Below are 22,404 nucleotides of genomic sequence, written 5' to 3'. Positions count from 1 at the left end.
AACTATAATTTTCTCAGTAGACCTCTTCACATTTTCCGATAACGTTGTTGTTCAAGATTTCAATCTGTTTGTTTTGGTCTACATTTTTTCTCAAATCAAGTAACATCCCCTGTCATAAACTTGAATAAATCGTGGAATATGAATAAATAAATGAATGAATGAATGAATTATGGTCAAACTGGTTCACCTTGGCTCTAAAGCTTCTTTTTCTCTTTCCTGCCCTTTGTAGCGTTTTTGTTTCTTCTTTCCGAGTTGTCCGTAGTTATTCTTGCCCCAGCTGTAGACCCTGCCACCGGCAGAGAGAGCAAGGAAGTGATGTCGACCACAACACACGCTCACGATGTCAACATCAGGTTTGCCATCGCCTTCCGATGTCGTGAAATTCACCTTGACTTTATCAATGATAAAAATAGGTTTATGATAATAGTAGATTCGGGGTTGGATGTCCGGCCACTTAAAAAAACATAAAACCTTCTCTTTTACCTTCAGATTGAACGAAAAGTAGTAATCAAAATAGCACTAACAAGCATGAATATTCGTCCTTTATAATTGTGTCTATTAAAGGTCTTAGAAGATTTTATGAAATATTTCGTGTGAACTTCATAAATTGTTGTATCAAATACAAAGCCAATCTGGACCCACAACGACTACAGTTTTAATAAAACAATGATTATCCCCTAATTGCAAGCCTTCAGGGAGAGAAGTATACTACCGATAAGGATACCCTCCCTGGGTTTTAAAAAAAAATGCCCCTCCTCCTCCTCCTCCTCCTCCTCCCCTTCCTCCTCTTTCTTCTTCTTCTTCTTCTTCTTTGTTGCTGTTCTTCTTTTACTTCTAGTTCTTGTAGTTGTTGTTGTTCTTCTTATTATTCTTGTTCTAGTTCCTCATCTTCTTCTTCTCCTTCTTCTTTTTCTTCTTATTATTGTTGTTTTTCTTGTTTTTCTTGTTCTTATTTTTCTTGTTTTTGTTCCTCCCCATCTTCTTCTTCTTCTTCTTCTTCTTTTTCCTTTTTTTTCTTCTTATCTTCTTGTTCTTGTTCTTTTTCTTTTGCTGTTCTTCTTTTTCTTGTTTTTGTTCCTGTTTTTCATCTTCTTATTATTATTGCTATTACTATCATTATCATTGACTTTATAATCACCACCATCATCATCGTTATTCCTAATATCTTTTTAATTACCATATTTGTGTTGTTTGCTAGCATCTGTCAGGTCACATACGTAGACACGCCTTTCGGATGTAACCATGGCGATGCACTCTGAGTTACTGCATGCATCTCTTATTGGTGTCTTCTCTAAAGGTCCTCTCCTAAGCACCATGGCAACATCACTATCCTCCGATGTTGCCATTTTATTGTTTCTAATTTGAGAACAGTTAATAAGAATCGCGTTACAATAATCTTTATTATAAATTTTTATTAAATACTTGTATGTCTATACTTAGGGCACCTGTCATATAGATAATCTGAGGACAGTATTTACTGTTGCTCATGAAGTTAGAATGATTTCTCTTAACCTCTTATCATTAAATAATTGGGACAACATTATGACTTATTCTTGATAGATAAAGTTTAGATCTTAGAACTTCACTGGTCAATCTAAAATAAAAGTCAATGAGATTAATTTATAATGTTCTCTCAGGAATGAATAATATTGTCATAATCATTATTTGATAAAAAGAAGAAAGAAAATATTATTCGAAATGTATGGATAACAGCATAGGAAGTAGACATAATATTCAGTCTCTCTCATTCGGGCATATGTTCCGCTGGGACTACATCTGGCTCAAGCGAATGTTGGGGGGGGGGGGGAATTAAAAAGTCAAAGGATGCTAAAAACTCCTTCAACCAGACAGATTATTTGTCAATGCAAAGCAGATTTGTGTACTCTAGCAGCAATATACCCAACACTCTTAGTGAACTACAAGTTTAACTCTTCGGTTGCTTTCTTTGACTCCCTGCGTAGTCACTAGTTTTGCACAAAAACTACCTCTCAAAACTCATAACTGCCTCTCATGTACAGTTAAAATAATTTGTAGGCCGAACCTTATCGTAATGATGTGCTTCCCTTGCGAGGTGTACCTTTAATTATGTTAACAACATTTACATAAATATCGTTTGTATACGTCTGTGATATTAGCAAAGACACGTGTTTATGACGACAAATTACACCCTTAAATTAAGAAAACACAAAAGGATAATGCCATTAAAACGTGGATTGGGACAAAATATGGATATCCCTTTGCGGGTCGAACAAATTCTGAAACGCAAGTGCTTTTTGAGACATTATTATGCACATTCATTTCTCTATTTATTTGTTTCTGACATTTTTAGAGGGCGGCACATTTTCACCAGTAGAGGTGGACTTCCAGGAGGCGCAATACATGCAATACAATCATGAATATAAACTCATAACAGTAACAGAAGAAAACACACAGAAAGTATTATGTACATGTATACAAATTTTGTGGTATCCTCTTCAGAAGTGTGGACTGTTTCAACAAAATACTGTTTTATATATAGTAATTACGTATTGCAAGTATAGAAGGTAATTTGTTTTCAAATCAGGTGAAATATAGACCTTTGCATTTTTCGAAAATAGCCTCATATAATGTCCTAAGCTCAATGCAGAAAGAAAGTAAATAGACGATCTTGGCTCACCACAGATCCACACTTAAGACACCGACATTGTTATATGCATATATTAAACATATTAATTCTTTGTTTAATAATAAACGTTGATTGGAATGCATGTAGCATTTGAATAAACAAACTAAATACTAATGAACATATCAAAGTCTTTCAAACTGATAAAAAATGATTCAATGCATTCATTCAATTTGAAAATGTCAATTTACATTCAGTTATAAAATAGGAACTATGGAGCGAAGTCCATCAAAAAATGAGGATGTATGTATAAAAACTGCACAGTGTTGTCGCATCATAAACCAACGGTAATATTTCCCGCAACCGGTTTACTCCACCATGATTTTTTTGTTACAATATGTACTTATTTATAGACGAAATATCTTCTGCACGTACAGCCCACAGTCTCTTTTTATGTCAATAAATCTTGAAATAACAACAGCTGGGAATTCCCATAGAAGAAAATGACAGAGGCATTTGAATATTCGACTCAAGGGCAGGTTCAGTACCTTGCATATTCCATTGAAATTATATTTAGATTCACATTGATACGCTTATTCAATATTTATACTGGGTTATGGACAAGGCTATTAAATTACTTAAAGACCGTCATTACTACTGGGCCAGAAGGGATTAGACCACACAGCGAGGTCACTGACAGGTGGCTATCTCCTTAACTCAGTTCTCAACTAACATAAGAAAAAGAGGACCATGGGGACCAACAGGCACCGATTTAGGAAGTTTTCTATATAGAAGGAGCAAGTAGCTACGAGTAGGACAGTGGGGCTTTAAAATTGATTTCTCGAAAGTATTCGGGATCGTGTTGCAGGGGAAACACTGTATTCAAAGGGAAATGGCGGTGGATAATTTGTAGGATATAAGAATATACAAGTATTTTTCAAAATGACTAACTTAAAGGTAAAGACCAGTATTGGAAACGCCCCAATTTCAAAAAATGAAATGGAAGCTCTTATTACCAATCATGTGAAAGAATATGTTTTGAATAATACATGATGATAAAAAATTTGCCGGGAAACCGCCTACTAATTCATATATTTGGTAAATTTGTTTCTCTCATGGTCTGTGAGAGATATAGGGTAGTCCCATATACATCTTTCTTTGTATAGTGCTTGTAACTTTACGAAAAATGGGCCAAATTTCTTATCATTTTGATGATTCCAGAGCCTTGCAGATGCTAGATGCTAGATGATCAACCTTTTCTGATCGATTCCACAACGTTTCTTTCACAATGCAATCGCATGACCATAACTGGTCTTTACCTTTAAGAAAAAGATTATCGGTTTGGTCTTAGACCACCCCCCCCCCCCCCCCCCCCCTCTAAAAAAAAAACTCACTTTCACCTCACCCTTACCTACATCAATAGTATTACCTTTATGCTAAGCATTTTGTTAGATTTTTTTGTGTTCGAGGAAATAAAAGATTTACATGGCATAATTTTGCAAGGACCGTGAGGCAATATTTACATTAAGGGGGTAACGATGTCTAGGGTCAAAGGTTGTCCTCCCCCACAACCGCACATGCACACACCCACACCCATTGGCGAGTCCATAATTGTCCGGCCCGGGAAGAGGGCACATTTTGTTTGTCATTCGTTGCTTGTTTTTGACATGTCACATGTACAGCGTAATAATTTGCCCCATCTTTTCAGGTAATGAAGGTAATGCCTATAACTAGTTTACTATAGATTTACGAATTTCGTATAATGGTGTATCCAGTATAGTTGTACAAGTATAACTGGTAACTCCAGTAACTGGAATCAACTGGTACCAGTTGATTCCAGTTGACGGAACTCGGATATGTGCCAGTTTATTTTACTGGTTTCAACTGGATTCAACTGGTACCAGTTGAAACCAGTTGATACAACTGGTAAACTTCACATGCACCAGTATATCCTAGTTAAAACCCATCGACCCTACTGGCATGCTGTTAATTCCAGATGAAACCAATTAGCCATACTGGTATTAAATTGTTACACCAGTTAATACCAGTTAAAAACAATAGGCCTTTCTGGTACACTACCAGTTGATTCCAGTTTTAAACCCATAAAACAAGAGTGGACCATTTGAGACCAGTTGTTTTCAGTAGATACCAGTTGGAAACCAGTAGATGATTACCAGTTGGAAACCAGTAGATGATTACCAGTTGAAAAAATGGACTGGAGGATATTAACCACGGCTCCGCCTGCATTTCTGGACTATAAATATGCCACTCATAGGGCGCTTGTCCACTCTCCGCTAAACATCAATTCAGAATTGTCTGATTTTTAATGTAAAAAAACATGAAACTGACGGTATTTAGACTGGAACAGTTATTGCAACAAACCTCATCCAAATGGCTGGCGTTTGGCTCAAAGTCACTTTCATGATACTTCAACAATATACAAGGATAACAAAAATTCCAAAATTTGAATTAAATAAAAACTCACCATTGAATTGCGTTTCTGTGGCACAAAATCTTGCGTTCAGAATTAGTCAAGATTTCAGCTCTATGCTTACGACCTACGTCTATTCCTCATTTCGGTATGGCAAAACATGTCCAATATAGATTTTAGAGTATACTTATGAAAAAATATGGTACGTAACTTTATGATATAATCCTGTTTTTCGCTTTTATTGTGGATGGAGCGTTGGGAATTCCCACTTATTGCGAAATGTAGGCATAAACGTACATGCAATGCACAGCTGTTTACAAAACAGTCATGCTCGGGAACTGGGGAATCCCCGCCTGCTCTCTCTCTCTCTCTTTCTCTCTCTCTCACTCACTCTTCCTCTCTTTCTCCCGCCGTCTCTTTTCTCTTTCTCTTTCTCGCTACAGTGCATTTATCTCGACCCCCCCCCCCCCCAAAGAGGCGCCTTTCCGTTTTACACAACGGCCCGTGGAATTCGGTAAAAATGTCACTTTTGCGGCTGTAAAGTAGGGTTCAACCCGATTGTTGAATTACTCACTGTACGTGGGTTCAATCGATGGAAACGTAATATATACGGCATGAGGCTGATTTTTGTTGTTGTTGATTTTGTTTTAATTGAAATTGAATGGTGTGAATTTTGCTAGATTCATATTTTCCAGCTGGTAATACAGTTGGTAATAGCGTTTATTGCATTTCTTGTTCACACTGTCAGTTTACGGAAAGAAACCCATTTATTCTATTTACCATAGACATGTTTAGGGGTGATTTATGATTTTAATGGCGAGAAGCACGATCATACATTTGCAGTAAGACTCCTGCGGCACCAGTTTGCATGAAGCAGTGATGAATATTTAGCTATTGTTTAAAACGGAAACGTGCCTCCTCGAACAGAATGCCGACGTTTAAACCACTATTAAACTCTAGATGGCACGAAACCACACTGTAGCAAAACATTTAAACAGACGGATGCCATAAAGGAGCTAATTTATTATCGTGCTTTCAAATAAAAACAGATGTGAAAATACATATATAAATTTATAACGTTTAACAGCGTTTTGATAAATATTCACCATGAGATCCTAACTCGATTGAAATGTCAGTGAGGTGGACAAAGTTGATTTCAAATTTAGTGGTGTTTTTCTTCTTCTTTTTTGGACATTATTATATACACGAAAACCTATGTGAACATGGACTGCATTCAGGCTACGTGACACACGTACACACACACGCATTCGTGCATGAGGAGGGAGAGAGAGAGAGAGAGAGAGAGAAGGTGAGTTAGAGACAGAGACAGCGAGAGGGAGAGATGGAGAGAGATAGAGACAGAGACGGAGATAGAGACAGAGGCAGAGAGAGAAAGAGAGAGAAAGAGAGAGAGAGCGAGAGCAGGCGGGGATTCCCCAGTTCCTGAGCATAACTGCTTTGTAAACACTAATGATTGCAAGTACTTGTATGCCTACATTTCGCAATACGTGGGAATTCCCAAACCTCCATCCACAATCATTGAGAAAAACAGGTTTACAACATCGAGTTACGACCATATTCGTTCATGGGTCTACTTTGATGATTATCTTGGACATGTTTTGCTGTACCGAAATGAGGAATAGACGTAGGTCGTAAAGCATAGAGCTCAAATCTTGACTACTTCTCAGTGCAAAATTTTGTGCCACAGAAACGCTAATTCAGTGGTGAGTTACGTTAAATTCCAAATTTTACCATTTTAATATCATTGTGTATTGTTGAAATATCATGAAATTTACTTTTAGCGAGACGACATGTTTTGATTTTTAAACGTCACCCATTCGGCTGAGGTTCCTTGCAATTACTGCTTCAGTCTAGATACCATCAGTTACATGTTTTTGTTACATCCAAAATCAGATAATTCTGAATTGATTCTAAAGGGAGAGTAGACAAATGCCCTATATATATATATATATATATATATATATATATATAAAGTGGCCTTTGTATGGTCCAGAACTGCAGGTGGAGCTGTGGTTAAAGGGATTGGGTAACTTTGTCTCAGATTCTGAAACAAAATCCTGGATTTAGCTCGTGCTGCAATGATGATTGATTATAAACCTTTAGGTCAGTCAGGAACCCCATGACTTTTACAAGCCGATCACCTGTCTGATTATATCAAGATATTTATGATTGGAAATCGAAATGCATCTCAGATTTAAAATTGTTAAACGGTAGTATTCGGTCCGGGTGTGGTGGGGGGAGGGTGTGGTGGGGGGGGGGAGGGGGTGGGTTAGGTAGCGTAATATAATGTAAATTTGACAATCCCGCTTAAATGAAGATCAGTTCTGGTCATGCGATTGCATTGTGAAAGAAACGTTGTGGAATCGATCAGAAAAGGTTGATCATGTAGCATATAAGTATTGGTGTGTACTGGAAAGTTCTGGAATCATCAAAATAAAAAGAAATTTGGCCCTGTCTTGGTAATGTTACAAGCACTGTACACAGAAAGATGTATACGTGCCCGACACGTGCGTAATATCTATCACGTCCAAATAAATAAACTAATTTACCAAATATATCAATAAGTAGGCGGCTTCTCGGCAAAACTTGTATCATCACGTATTAGTCATAACATATTTTTTCATATGATTGGTAATAAGAGCTACCATTTCATTTTTTGAGAGGGGGGGGGGGCGTTTCTAAAACTGGTCTTTACCGGCCTTTAATGTAACCGATGTACTTTCTAAATCTTGCAGTATAGGCATGATAGGGAAAGGCATTCAGACGGGAGTGCCGGGCGAGGGAGAGGGGGCGGGGGAAACTGGCACAATCATACTGGATACGCCATCGGTCATGGATGACATGCCCAAATTTATAGTAAACTAGTTACAGGTATTCCATTAACTGCCTCTGAAAAGATGGAGCAAATTTAGGGCCTATACTTTGCGTCCCAGAAAAAACGAAAGCGAGAATTATCGATGTTTTATCATAACTTAATCACAATTATGATCAATAAATGACACATATTTGTACAGTTTAGAATCTCCTCTTTTATTTGATGCAACTCATATGATGCATATTTCACGCATGAGTGATCAATAACAATTTGAAGAGAGGAAACCAAAACGTCATTTGGCGGGCGGTATTTTCTGTCCTTTCATATGATGAAAAATGAGCCAGGAATAACAAAGTTCTGTTCTGCTTGCATTTCCATTATTTGATTTTACAAATTCGTTTTCACTGGCTGCTTGTCGTAGCAACAAACAGAGTTGACGATCAAACATGCACAAAGAAGACGACAGAATTTTCTTCGATGTCATATCCATTCCTAATTGATCTGAAGGAAAAGGCAAATCTGTTAGAAAGCAGCCACAAGAGCCAGCAAAAGGTACAGTGTAGGCGTTAATGAACAAAATTCAAGTGTGGAGGCACATATCAGTCGGTATTTCGACGTCTATTAAGCGATTGTGATAATGATAATGATTATAATAATAATGATAATAATAACGACAATAACAACTATAATCATAGTAATAATAACAATAATGATAATAATGACAATAATAACTACAATAATAATAATAATGATAATAGATATTAATAATGGTAATTATAGATATTAATAATAATACAAAAATAATTTCCAATTGCATCCACACCGTTTATCTCACAATGCAACAATATGAACACAGCTCAACTTTTACTTTAACTTTAAAACTATTACCTTTAATATCTATAAAAATTATCAGATTGCCACGGAACATGAAAGAAAAAGGATGGAATGGCAACAATACTTGTACTATTCTTTCCGTCATCTCGTCCCACTCACCTCTCCCAAGTCTCATCCACACCTTAAGCTCAAGGTAAAGCGGGATGACATCTTCGGGAGGAGTGTCCGGGAGCAACTCGCTAAGATGTTTAGTCTCCCCAAGTCTACCCTTCAGAAACCTCTCAGGGTTATCTTTGAAGGGGAAAGGGGCATTGACGAGGGAGCACTGAGTGTGGTAAGTAATTAGTAGGATAACAGATTGGATATGGTAAAATAATAGTGTGGTAAAGGATAAGTGCGGTAAGTGCGGTAACAAATAAATGTGCTGAGGGATACGCATGGTAAAAAATTAATTTTGAAATGACTGATGTGGTGAGTTATTAGTACGATAATGAATTAATATGATAGATTAGTATGGTAATCTAAATAGAGATTATTGATTATTATAGTAAGAGAATAGTATGGTAAGGGACTAATATAGCATATATTTATATAAGGTGAAAGATTAGCGTGGTTTGGGATTAGTAGTTTGGTACGGGGTAAGTATATATCTGTAACTATCAGTGTGATGATAATTATGAGGGATAAGTAGGCTAAGATATTCATTGTAAGATATAGGTGTGGTAAGAAATTGGCATCGTAAGTGATAAATATTTTAAAGATATCAATATTGTAAGAGATTAGTATTATAAAGGTTTAGTAAGGTAAAACAAATCTTCTCCGGATTCTATTTTGATAAATGAAAGGTGATAATATCTTTCCTAAACATACACATACGAGTTGATAACGCCGATGAAATTCCTCCACATAATATTCCGAAACTTGAAAATCAACAGAAAAAATGACTACCAAACAAAATTGAGTATTGAATCATTCACATATTTTAGTTCTACTGTACAACAGTATGTGCTGCTTTTTTTTTTTTTTTTTTTGGGGGGGGGGGGGTAGTCTGGTCAAGATCTGGTCAAGATATCCCCAGTGCCACCACTATCATTATAATTATACACACTTGAATAATTTTTAATGTAAAAAATGTAAATTGCATTAAAACTAGTATGAGAAATTATGAAATGAAAGTAGATAACCCAATGGTGAACGAAAATATCATTTAATTAGTTATGAAATTCATATTTGTTCTTTCTCTGTGAAAAAAAACGACTTTGCATTGTGTACTTTGACTTCCTTCCTGAAACTTTAGGAATTTTTCCGGCTCGTGTTTGACGAACTTCTGGACCCGGAAAAGAGCGTCCTTTTCCGACATATCAACGAAGATGACCCGACCCAGTCACAAGTCTGGTTCAGAGAGGTAATGTTTGTTTTTAGAGAGCATCCTATTGGGTGAGAAGGTATCACGTGACACTACACATTTCTAATACGTGCACTGGTGTGTTATATAACAATTTTTGCACTGCACAGTGCGTATAAACAAATACACACTTTGAAAATATCCTCAAAAATTGTAATATCATCTGCATAATATGTATGAAGTTTGCTTATGAAATTATGGGTGATGATCTATTCAATCGTATGGCACAAAAAGTATGGAAATATATTTTACGCTTGAGTGTGCACTGGCTAATTTCGAAAACCTCGCGAAAATTGGTTTGCGGAAAAAAGCCTTGGAATGGATCAAAGAGCAAATCAGGCATTTATTGATTGCATAAATTCTGTTTACAACCAATAATTGATTTGAACTATCGTTTGATATTAAACACTGTACCTAGTACATGCAGGGCAGGGGTTCCGTTAGTGTAAATGGGTAGCCCCTTCATTTTGCCGCAATAGCACTGGGTTTATCCTTCATTACAAGGACGAACTCCACTAGCTACCTTTACCCTTGCTGAGTGGATACGCCACTGCCCCCGTCACCACTATCATTGCTTGTGATATCTTTCCAACAGTCTGTTGGAGAAAAAAATGGGTAATGATCTCTGTGCCCAATAAACAAAATCACGTGAAAATCACGTCAATATCAAGGTATCGACTTGAGGAGAGTTACGTTCTTCAAACACCGGACATTTACGTAAATGTGTTAATACGTTTATTGCATTAGGTAACTTGAAACACACGTACACTGAATCACGCAATTGTCACTGCAATATCACCATTATGATAACGTGATTATCCCTACCTTGGAGACCATGGTTTGTAAACCTAATACTCCCGTGTTTGTTTGGTTATGAAATTACATCTTCATACACGAAATTATCGCGTCACAGAAACACGTGAAGCGTTAGTGATAGTTTCAGTCAAAATATCTGCGTGAAATTCACGTGAATATTACGAGGCTGACTTGAGATGAATCATGTTCTTCATTCACGTGAAATTTACGTCGAAGAGGAAGTTTGTTACTGTAACCCGCGTTCAACCCAATAATTACGCAAATGTTACACAATAAATGAACCAAAATAATGACGTTTCTCATCCCGTTTCTGAACATCGTGTCTGGGATCTTCCATAATTACGTCCAGGCGCGCCGGAAGCAGTTTGGGATTAGAGGGGGTTGGGTGGGGGGGGGTGCAAACATCCCAGAAGAGAAAGCTAGTTGCAACTGGTCCAGTTGATGAACCATTTAATGCCAACTGGTAACCCTGGAAATTGAAATGGGCTAAATGATCCAGTTGATCCAGGCCAGTTATAATTCAACTGGTCTAGCTGAGCCATTAGAACCATTTGGTAAAACTTCCAACCAGTTGAACAGCAACAATACTTCAATACTGGTACGTCTGTATTTCCAATGTAAGGGCATTGGTAATAAGTAGACTTACATAATTGAATTAATCGAAAAAAAATCGTATACTTGTACTTTATTGAAATTATTTTAGTTCACAGTTAATGTTTCCCTTATTCATGTTTAACTATTTATACGAAGTAGCGAAATGTCCTAATAACTGGTAATTTATATTTGTAGTATTTTCGAAATGAATTGCATATAACTAAATCATCAGTAATTAAGAAATATGCTGTAAATTCAGATAAATTGTTTAAAAAACATAGATCTGCACGCACCCCATATTCAATATGCAAATGAATTAGTGTCAGCTGGGTCAACTCGAAATATGCCAACGCTCAGTCATCAACTGGTGCAACTGGAAATATGCACACTCCAGTTATCAACTGGTGCAATGAAAATATGCCAACAGTCAGTTATCAACTGGTGAAAATAGAAATACGCCAACAGTCACGGGATTATCACCACGGAACTTAAATGGTAACTGTAAAACCATCAAGACACCCAAGAATAACTCATTTTCACACATGGAAAACACGGAATATCCAGCTTATATTAACAATCCGTTTGAGTCACGCGATCATCACTGCGGAACTGCTGGCAACTTTGACTACGATTTAAATAGGTGTTTTAAGACACCTAATAATGACTAATTTTTCACACCTAAAAGTCACGTATGCCCAGCTTACATTAATAATCCGTTTGAGTCACGAGATCATCACCGCGGAACTGCTGGCAACTTTTGACTACCATTTAAATAGGTGTTTTAAGACACCTAATAATTACTAATTTTTCACACCTAAATATCACGGATTCACAGCTTAGATTAGTAATCAGTTTTAACTACGTGATCATCACCAAGAAAGTTATTGTAACTTTGAAACCATTTAAATAGGTGTTTTAAGACACCTAATAATGACTAATTTTTCACACCTAAAAGTCACGTATGACCAGCTTAGATCAATAATCCGTTTGAGTCACGAGATCATCACCGCGGAACTTATGGCAGCTTTGACTAACATTTGAAAAGGTGTTTTAAAACACTTAATAATTTTCACACCTACATATCACGTTTTCACAGCTTAGATTAGTAATCAGCTTGAGCCACGTGATCATAACCAAGAAATTTATGGTAACTTTGAAACCTTTTAAAGAGGTGTGTAAGACACCTCAGAATTATTAGTTGAATATAACCAGAGATTCACGGACAGAACAATAAGACGATTAGCCGGTGTAAGTAACGTGATTATTACCATCAACCTTGGATAACCTATGAAACCAATCAATAAAGGTGCTTACAAGACCAACTAATTACGTATTTATCGCCACCATCGGTTAACTGACAAAAAACTCGTGGCTTGGTCAAGTGGTTATTTGGTCATAAATACTTGATTTACAGAGGTAAGTGGAATCACGTTACTCCAGTCGCGTGATAAACTGGTGGTTTTTAGGTTAGATGAAAACGTGAACAGGTGTACCTTTTTGTTTAAATGAAGGCACGTGTCGATAACGTTTAAATCTAGTTCAAAAGGCACTATACTTTAAAATCACTTAAAATACACTCCCAAAAGAGGTTACTTTTTGGTGTTCTGTTTATTGGGTGATGATCTTTGAGAGATCATTACCCATTTTTGTCTGGATAGTGTTGGAATGATTGAATGCAGGGACAGGAAGAGATTCTCACATTGACATTATTTTCTTCTTTAAATTTCTAGTTCATCTTAAAATTCACCATATCCGAGAGACAAAGTGTTAGTCCCCCCCCCCCCCCCCCCTCCGGGGTCGGAATGGCCGCATGCGTGTTACTAAAATGTCCGGTATAGGGGTACTTTTCACGCACCAAAGTCCGACTCGTACATACACAAAATTGACTTTACACACCGGACTTAGGGGGTGTTTTCAAAAGAAGGGAACACGCATATGCGTACCCTGAGTGGGGTCCGGGTGCAAGGTGAATTAGAAATTTAAAGGGATCCGTAACTTTGTCTCAGATTCTGCAATGCTGCAATGATAATTATAAACCTTCAGGTCAGTCAGGAACTCCATGTCTTTTACAAGCCGATCGCCTGTCTGATTATCAAGATATTTATGATTGGAGTTACCAATTTTTAACACTAAAGTCTATTCGGCAAAACGAGTATGGTAAAACCGGTTATTCAAAGATTATTACGTTTTTGAGGCACTTCTTGATCATTTTGAAGCGCAATTTGTTTAGGGCTCAGATATTACACCATATCACAGACACTGATAACACGTAGGGCCATGCATATCATATTTAACATTGTTAAACGATGCATTTAACCCAATGACTACTAAATTAATTTATTGCCATAGAGTCCCAGTAGGCAATGGGTTAAGAAAGGAAACATTAATTGACACAGGTAGTACCTTGTTTTCTTCAGAGACATGTCGATATGAACTATATCGACATGCCTTACACTACATGTTTCCACATGCGTCAGAGAGCAACACATCATGAAAGTATGATGATAGACATGTAACAAAGGAAATGATTCGTTTTATCTTTCTTTTATAACAATCGGAACCATATGTAACATCTTCTGTGCTGTGTTACATTCTGTCAGAACGCTAAAGGAAAATGGAAATTCAGTGCAGAAGACAATGATCTGGAACATCATGTGCGTGTGAGTGCATATTTGTGTGGGAGGGGTAGGGGTGCACGCTTGCAGATGTAAAGCTAAAGATAAACTGATGGATGAAATCAATTATTGCTAACTGCAACTGATGCCTGATTTGCGCTTTGCTCAAATTCCAGACTGAACTATTTTGGCTTAACCTATTTTCGCGATTTTTTTCGAAATTAGCCATAGTTTCCTCAAGTGTTAATCAATGTCAATGGTTTTAGTGGCATCCGATTGAATATACCTCATCCATAATTTCATGAGAAATAATTATGTAACTATCGTGAAGATCAGGCACCACAAAACCACTGAAAAGTCGCCATAAACGATAATCTAGTTTATTTTTGGTTCTAAAAGGTAACATTCTAAGCTTTAAAATGATATATACATGTAACTCATCACATTTGGTTCCGAACCCCATTAACCTCCAATCCAGTCTTATAAAATGTTACTTTAGAGAAGCATTTAAAGCCTGTGCTATATTCAAGCACTCTGCCTCACGAAAAGTTTTGCAAGGTAACAAAACAAGGATTATATATCATCAGACAAAATATGTGAAGGGATTATCAAATCGTCCTCAAACTTATAACGGCTTACTCTATTATAAAGTTATAGATCGGTAGCCAAGATCATGAAGAAATTAAAGTTATTACAACAAAAACCAAGAACTGACAATCATAGGTCTTCAAAAACTGTCAAAAATGTTGTTATGTACTTCAAAATTGTGAAAATAGATAAAGGATAGAATATCATAGGATATACTAAATAGTAAAATGTGATCTTCCTGACCAACTGCATATTCAGTGAACTTAGACCATGAACGTTGACTATAAGATGACGCTGTGCAATTAACAGTACGCTATGGCAGAAAGTACATCAGTTCAGTATCGCTCTAAATACTAAGTACACCATTTCATGCAATCAGTATCATTTTGTGTGCAATAATGCACGTTAAATTTAATCATTGCTTTATACCAGATAATAATTTTTTGAATATAACAGGAATGTCCCACCAAGGATACAGCGAAGATGTGTGGTCTGTTGTTTGGGCTGTCGTTGTTCAACAACGCACTTGTACCATTGCCAGCTTTCCCACAACTACTCTATGCGAAGCTGCTTGGAAAAGGGTAGGAACAGTTTGTTTTTAAAATAATTTTACAATAATTGTAAGAAGTGTCGTGGTCAATGGATGAGTCCGCTACTGTACCTTGAACCATAGATGGTGGGTTTCGAATCATCACCGCGAAACTGTTGCCATGATTCCCACAATCCACCCAGGTGAGGTTAATAGTAGTGGGATATTTCAAGCCTTGGCGGCAAATTCACAATTTACAATGACAGTCCTTATTCCGCAAATAATTTCATAATGTTTGAGGTAATTTTATATTCATGACAGTTTATCATTTTGTTTTTGAAAATAACAATATATATATATATATATATATATATATATATATATATAATGTATGTATGTATGTATTTGCTTATTTATGATTCATTGTAAAAAAAAATGTATTGTACTATATATTATTATTGTTATCAAAAAACTGTTCACTTACATGAATGCAGAAGAAAATCAAATCAAATCAAATCAAACCAAATTGCAAAAGAATGGGGGTGTGGCCTGTTTTAAAAACTAAACTTTACTTATTCAGGCACCTCTCCGCCCCCAAGTAGACAATGCTTAAAACTTGGTGTCGTACATTGCTCCTATCAAGTAACACAATGAGGACCAAGATAATATAGTATCTATAGTATTCTTTCTTCTGTTTAATACTAGGGTTTACCGTCTTAATAAGAAGTTGTGTTTCAATTCAATCACTCATTAATTATCTACTACTTACTTTACTTTAATCAACGATGCTTTTGAAGACGTAGAAAGCTTGTTTTTCGATCACTTCGAATGAAAACAGCTTCTTCATCCTCTCGAGTAATTAGAAACAAATTCCACTGCATATTCGCATGTGGCAAGGAGAAAGTGTGGTTCCAATAGAAAATCGAAGCTAAGAACAAAACAACCATGAAAGGGGTGAGGCCAATCAGTATGAAATGCACTCCGAGTGTGACATGAGTATATGTAAGTTACCAGTCTAACTTTATCAAAATCATACACAAAAACAGCATTCATCCGCGGTTTATCATGCCGATTCTGAAAAGAATCCACTGAAGGTACTGATCGATATCAACACCTGTAGCTGGTAAACTGTTCCAGGTACCTATTACTCGATTTAAAAGAAATTGTTCACACAGTCAGCCTTGCATATACTGCAACTAGATATCAATGGCAACTACGTTTAGTATTGACTGGGGGACTTGAAATTAATTCTGACCAATCGACACTCTTTTTGAGACAATGTCCTGAAATATATATATGTTCTTTACATAACGCATGCCTGTTTCTTTATTTAAATGGTTGATCTTAAGCCCCAAGGAAGAAATGGAGGAGATTAGAGAGCTGGACAAGGACTTCGCAGATCAAATGTCGAAACGACTGCATGAGACGGAGGAAGAGGTGTCTGGGAGTTGCCGTGGTGACGAGCTACAGGTAGAAAATGGAGACAGAGTCGAGGTCACCAAAGCAAATGTGTAAGAAAACCTAGGTTGCACTGTAAATGGCCGTGTCAAATAGTTTGCAGCCACAAACTCATGTCAGTCGCTGTGCGTAACAGTGTCTGCACAGTGAGACTAGGCTGACAGCATACTGCAAAGGCTCTGTACTTCACATTCAATGCCCGCGTCCCACAGTCTCGAAGTTGACACCACATGGACACACGATGTAGGAAATGTTCAAATTCGGCTCTGACCGTAAAAACATCGGGCCATTCGTGAGGGCATCTTAAGCCATCGTATGACCGCTAGTGGAGTTTTTCAGGCTCCAGGAGCAACAGTACTTCGTGAGCGGTGGCAAAATCTTTGGCATGCCAAAAAATTGCCCGAAGACCTTGCGAATGTTCCTTTTCGTGTTGAATTCGTGTGTCCATGTTGCTCTTCGTAAGGCCGTAAAGACGATCATAGCTGACAAGATAGAAATTACAACTAGTGGAAAATATATAACAGAGAAACAATAATATTGTAACTAATTCATTAAATAACTTAATTAAAGCAGTTGAAAATCTTTTTCATTTATGGGAAACCTTCATCCGAGAAGAGCACCAACTTATGTATGCAATTTGCGTTCTGGCAATTGTAGTAAAAAGGATAATACATGTAGCAGGTAAATGAAATGCTTGATCACCACACACACCTGAGAAGGAAGCATCCATAAATGTCGATGCATTTGCTTCATAAACGACTTTACATAGTACGTCACGTTATCAAGAAAATGTCGATGCCCATGTAATGCTGAGAAACTATACATTATTCTTGCTTCAGGCCTCTCCCATACACTTTGTAGATTAATGGGCAAGAATATAATAAATCTAGAATAAGTAAAGTTATTTTTTGGGGTGAGGTTTCCTTTAAAGATACTATGTCCCTTTTGCAGTCACCCTCAAATTCTGTAGAACTTTGAAGGAATTATGAATATGTCATGTATGTCCTATCTTTGAAATTTAAACGTTAGCAGTGTCCTAATATTCGAATTATGCAAGGAAACCCGTTTACTTGCTAGACTTCACTGCCAGACACTATTGAGTGACTGACTGGCTTTTTTTCTTCTTCGGTAATAACATACATAAAATGGGCTGTAAGGGTACGTGAGCATTTGTCTACATCAATAACCCACTTCTTGTAATGGCCAAAAATAAACTGATTGAATCTTTGCGCAGCATATAACGTACGACCATGCGGTACAATGGTCTTGAAATCAAGACTATAACTTATTGGCTCTATAGCTCCTAAGTCAATTTGACAACTAATAGTCGTTATTTTCCCACTTAAAGACCTTTTCAAGCCCCTTTTGTTTAAGGGGATTTCTAAATTAGTATTATCTTTAAAATGCCATTGGAATTTAACCTTTTCATTTTTGGGGCCTGCAAATGGGACAAAGTACCTTTAACATCTGATCTGCCTCGTTTTTCTCATAGACACCTGTATGTGAAGAAGAAGGTACGAGATTACCTTGCTCCATCGCAATTTGCCGCCTTCCAACAAGGGTTCAACAAAGTCTGTGACATCGGAGTCTTGGGTACTTTTAGTCCTGTCGAGTTCGAGGCCCTCGTCAATGGCGAGAAATACTTCGATTGGGTTGCCTTTGAGAAGGTAGGCTGTATGGCAGTATGGCAGCCCTTATGGAATAATCACAGTGTTGCCACACTAAGTTCCCATAGTCCACTATGTGTAAACTGTGTGGGCATTATGTGTTCACATTGTTGTCACAGTGTGAAGTTTCAAACCATGTGGTTTACCACATAATATCCACATAAACTGACATACTTGACACAGAGTACCACATATTTACCACAGTGGTATATGTATTGAACTATGTATTAACTCTATGTTCACAGTATAGTCACAGTTTGGGGTTCAAATCATGTGGTTTACCACATAGTCGTACATATTTAACACAACGTGACACATATTTACAACAGTATGGTTTGTATTTAACTATGTGCAAACTCTGTGATCACAGTATATTGTCAGTGTGAGAATTTGAGAGCATGTATGTGGTTTACCACAAAATAATATCCACGTAGTCTGTGAGCTTATTTCCTGTTGGACCAGTCGATAACTGACTGATAACATATCTCCAGTTGGACCATTTGATATTAAACCGGTCCTCAAGCATATTTCCACATGTGGCCCACATGCGGTAGCACGCTGTGGTACCACATTGTGTTTGACTATGTGGTACATAGTGTGGTTCACTATGTGGTAACACTGTGATTTTTCCATAAGAGAGGCCTACGATACCATAAACATAAATCCGTATGCAAAACGATGTATATATTTTCAAAACACAATAACCAACTGTATTTTGTGAAATGTTTTAAAGGTGGAAACTTGAAATTATTATAGGCCTATTTTACAACGGTCCTCTATTCTACCCTTATTAAAAGAACGATGTCCCGTTCTTGAATTCTAATGAATTCAAGCGGTATGTTCTGAGAGGAAAGTCTATCGCTCTTAGCCGAAGTTACCAGACTCTCACAGGTGACGGCCGGCCTACGAGACTGACACAAGACTGACTTCTCGTTGGTCTTGTGGGCTGTCAATGATATGAGCTGTCGGTCTCGTATGATGTCAGTAATGGCTAGCTAAATTAAACGCATGGATCTGCCACTTTCCAAAACCAAAGATCACTCCTAAGTAATTGGATACAAAATTGCCCGGCACGAGGTTAATTACGTATCCAACCAACTATAGGCATTTCTTTTTTTACACAACTAGGGTAAATGTTTGTCCAATTAGGGGCCAAAATATAGAATATTTACTTCCCATACCTAAAGTTGGGGAAAAATATAATTACTATCGATGGCACTTTTTTACCCAGTAGTTTGTCAGTTGTAAGATCACATCATTTAATTACCCTATATATCTTCGGGGAGAACGGCGAATGAAGGCACTTTATTTTTAAAAATTGTTATAAATTTAAATCCTTAGGTTTTGCTATCTAGTAACTGAGGAGACAACAATGCAGAACAGGATGTCCTAGATTTGCTCAATATTAACCTTGGCCAATTTCGGTATAGCCTTATGCGTCATCTATTGAAATATGTGAACATCACAATAATATGAAATTACACGATTTTTTTAGGCAATACAACGGGGTGTTGACATTGCCCTTAGTTGATATATCAAAAAGTCTTTCGAACACGTGACATGTAGACCATACGCTTTACGCATTACTGTGAGACCTGAAACTTTGAATGCTTCAGAATGTTTGAAATGGATAATTTCCAGGTAAAAAGAGTAAGCGTTATTTTTTTTTCATTTAAAATTCTCCAGTCTACAAGCTATATAACGCCCTACACGGACTCGCATTCAACCATCAAGATGTTTTGGGAAGTCTTTCACGCTCTAGACGATGACCAGAAAAGAAAGTTTCTAGGTAAGAGGGAAACTTTGGCTGAGTCTTGATACTATATGCTACAGACACATCTTTTCCTGCTACGAGATCACAGACAGACATGTTGCCCCCCCCCCACAACGTCTGCCTCTCTACAAAAACTAGAAGCCCCCAACCCCCTCCCCCCCCCCCGACTTCCTCTCTTCCCGAGCACCTATTGTTGTGCTTTTCGTTTATCCAACATTTAACTCATTGAAATCCTGTTGCCGACACCTGTTGGATCACCAACAACAACACCCAAACAAATAAAAAAAAATCTAACAAATAACAAAAATTAAAAAATCCACAGTATTAATTTTAATGATAATAATAATGAGAATGATAATAATGATAACAGACCTTATTTAATGCTATGTCTTTTTCCACCCATTCCCCATAAAAGTCATTATCTTACATTTTCCTTAGCCATACACTCTCCGAGAGACTAGGTGGTATTTCTTCATGGACTACGTACGAATATGCTATGTGCAGACTTTTACATCCATTAATGATATTTCCACAAAGTCTGGTGTCGGCGAATTACGACCTTCTACAAATGTAAACTTTCGACCCCATCCCCCCCCCCCCCTCCCCCACTCCATGAACGGAAGGAGACCATGCGTGTTCTCAAAATGTCCGGTAAAGGGGAACTTTTCACGTACGAAAGTCCGGCTCGTAGTACACAAAAATCCGGCCCGTATTGACTTTACACACCGGATTTAGGGGGTGTTTTCAAAAGGAGGGAACATGCATATGCTTACCCTAAATAACACTGAGTGTGGGGGGGGGCGGGCTGTCGATCCTCTCCCTTTAAAGCAAAATCAAAGTTACGTTTTGTCTGTGGCCCAAAATTACAATGCATGTCTGTGCTTCGTTTTCATGCAGTGTTTGTGGCGGGGTCTGATCGCGTACCGATCGGTGGATTGCAGAACCTCAGCCTCACCATCGTTGAACTCCCGATCCCCAGAGACCGTGCCGTCGACGATCACGACGACGAGGCGTCTAGCGAAGACAGGTTGTCGAGATTGTGTCCAGTGGCCCACTGCTGCGATAACGACGACTATGACCGCACACTGAAACTTCCTATGTACACGAGTAAAGAGGTCGTCAAGGATCGCTTGATGTTTATTCTGTCTTTCTACAACTGCCCATTTCATATTGCCTAGCAGTGACGAATACAGATGATGGAGGATTGGAGGGAGAGACTGTTTGAGCGAAACCCTGAAACCAATCCCCAACTGGAAACTGGTGGTCCCTGTATTAACCCAACTGAAATTAGGGAATAATGCTAAATATATTACTTATTGCGGATGTAGTATCGAAAACAATATCGCTAGTGATATTCGTTTGTATCGCAATGTATGGTCAACAAGGGATCTAAAAGAAATGTGGATAATATATAAATAATTAAAGGCTTATATTTCTGCGAGTGACAAAGGCACATAGGATACTCAGTTTTTCTTATTAATAAGGGCAAATTCGAAATGTCTAAACGATTCAATTCTAGGATATAAAAGAGTCAAGACGTATTTGTACTGGTTCTCGCTATGAGAGATCACAGCGCCCCCTTTTTTTTTAAATTGAATTCCCTCAAAATTTTGGTATCAAATTTTTACAGAATGCACTCTTTATGTTTCGTCTTTACCACTCCCAATTGCCTCCTGCTCTAGCTGCCCTTTTAAAGATATACAAAGACCTACATTCTTATCCAACAAGACAGTCTAATAAATTTCACCTATCCAATCCCAAAACTGCTTCGGCACATTTATCAATAAATACAAAGTGGCCCGGAATTCCCTGCATTTGGATCAAATGAAAGATTCACTCAGAGTTTGCATTCAAAGTAGCAGTAAAAAGAATGATGCTTTCTCATGATACTGTTTAGTCATGAAATGTTATGTTTGGAATTATTATTAATGATATGTGCAATCATGTGTCACTCCTTACTTTACCCCCCCCCCCCCCTCTCTCTCTTTCTCTCTCTCTCTATATATACATTTATCTTCCCTTTTCTCTCGATCTCTGTCCCTCTCGATCTCTCGATCTCTCTCTCTCTCTCTCTCTCTCTCTCTCTCTTTGTCTCTCCCTGGCCTTCTCTCTTTCTCTCTCTCTCTTTGTTTCGGTCTCTCTCTCTCTCTCATCTCTCTCTTTCTCTCTGTATGTCTCTCTCTTTCTCTCATTCTCTCTCTCTCTCTCTCGCATACATGCGTGTATGTGTGTGTGTGTGCGTGTGTGTGTGTGCG

General features: G+C 37.6%; 3 protein-coding genes across 3 annotated transcripts; 2 read left to right on the top strand and 1 right to left on the bottom strand.

The window, feature by feature from the left end:
• Nucleotides 1-119: 119 nt before the first annotated feature.
• On the bottom strand, nucleotides 120-1,370 carry LOC115922850 (probable E3 ubiquitin-protein ligase HERC6). The gene is made up of 2 exons (XM_030982582.1): nucleotides 1,178-1,370; nucleotides 120-392 (listed from the first exon to the last, which is right to left on the bottom strand). The coding sequence occupies exons 1-2, from the start codon at nucleotides 1,344-1,346 to the stop codon at nucleotides 184-186; spliced, it is 378 nt and encodes a 125-aa protein (XP_030838442.1). The 5' UTR covers nucleotides 1,347-1,370; the 3' UTR covers nucleotides 120-183.
• Nucleotides 1,371-8,809: 7,439 nt separating this feature from the next.
• LOC593161 (probable E3 ubiquitin-protein ligase HERC4) lies at nucleotides 8,810-19,768 on the top strand. Its single transcript, XM_030982604.1, has 6 exons — nucleotides 8,810-9,037; nucleotides 10,001-10,108; nucleotides 15,178-15,302; nucleotides 16,600-16,761; nucleotides 18,201-18,433; nucleotides 19,731-19,768. Exons 1-6 carry the CDS (start codon nucleotides 8,810-8,812, stop codon nucleotides 19,766-19,768), a joined length of 894 nt encoding a protein of 297 aa, XP_030838464.1.
• A 296-nt stretch (nucleotides 19,769-20,064) lies between these two features.
• On the top strand, nucleotides 20,065-21,450 carry LOC115922849 (ubiquitin-protein ligase E3A-like). Its single transcript, XM_030982581.1, has 2 exons — nucleotides 20,065-20,164; nucleotides 21,047-21,450. Exons 1-2 carry the CDS (start codon nucleotides 20,110-20,112, stop codon nucleotides 21,325-21,327), a joined length of 336 nt encoding a protein of 111 aa, XP_030838441.1. The 5' UTR covers nucleotides 20,065-20,109; the 3' UTR covers nucleotides 21,328-21,450.
• The last annotated feature ends 954 nt before the right edge of the window (nucleotides 21,451-22,404 follow it).

Source organism: Strongylocentrotus purpuratus, unplaced genomic scaffold (assembly GCF_000002235.5).
Source record: "Strongylocentrotus purpuratus isolate Spur 01 unplaced genomic scaffold, Spur_5.0 spur5_scaffold_12, whole genome shotgun sequence".
Lineage (NCBI taxonomy): Eukaryota > Metazoa > Echinodermata > Echinoidea > Camarodonta > Strongylocentrotidae > Strongylocentrotus > Strongylocentrotus purpuratus.
The sequence above is the reverse complement of the archived record's forward strand: the minus strand, read 5'-3'. Positions and strand labels throughout refer to the sequence as shown.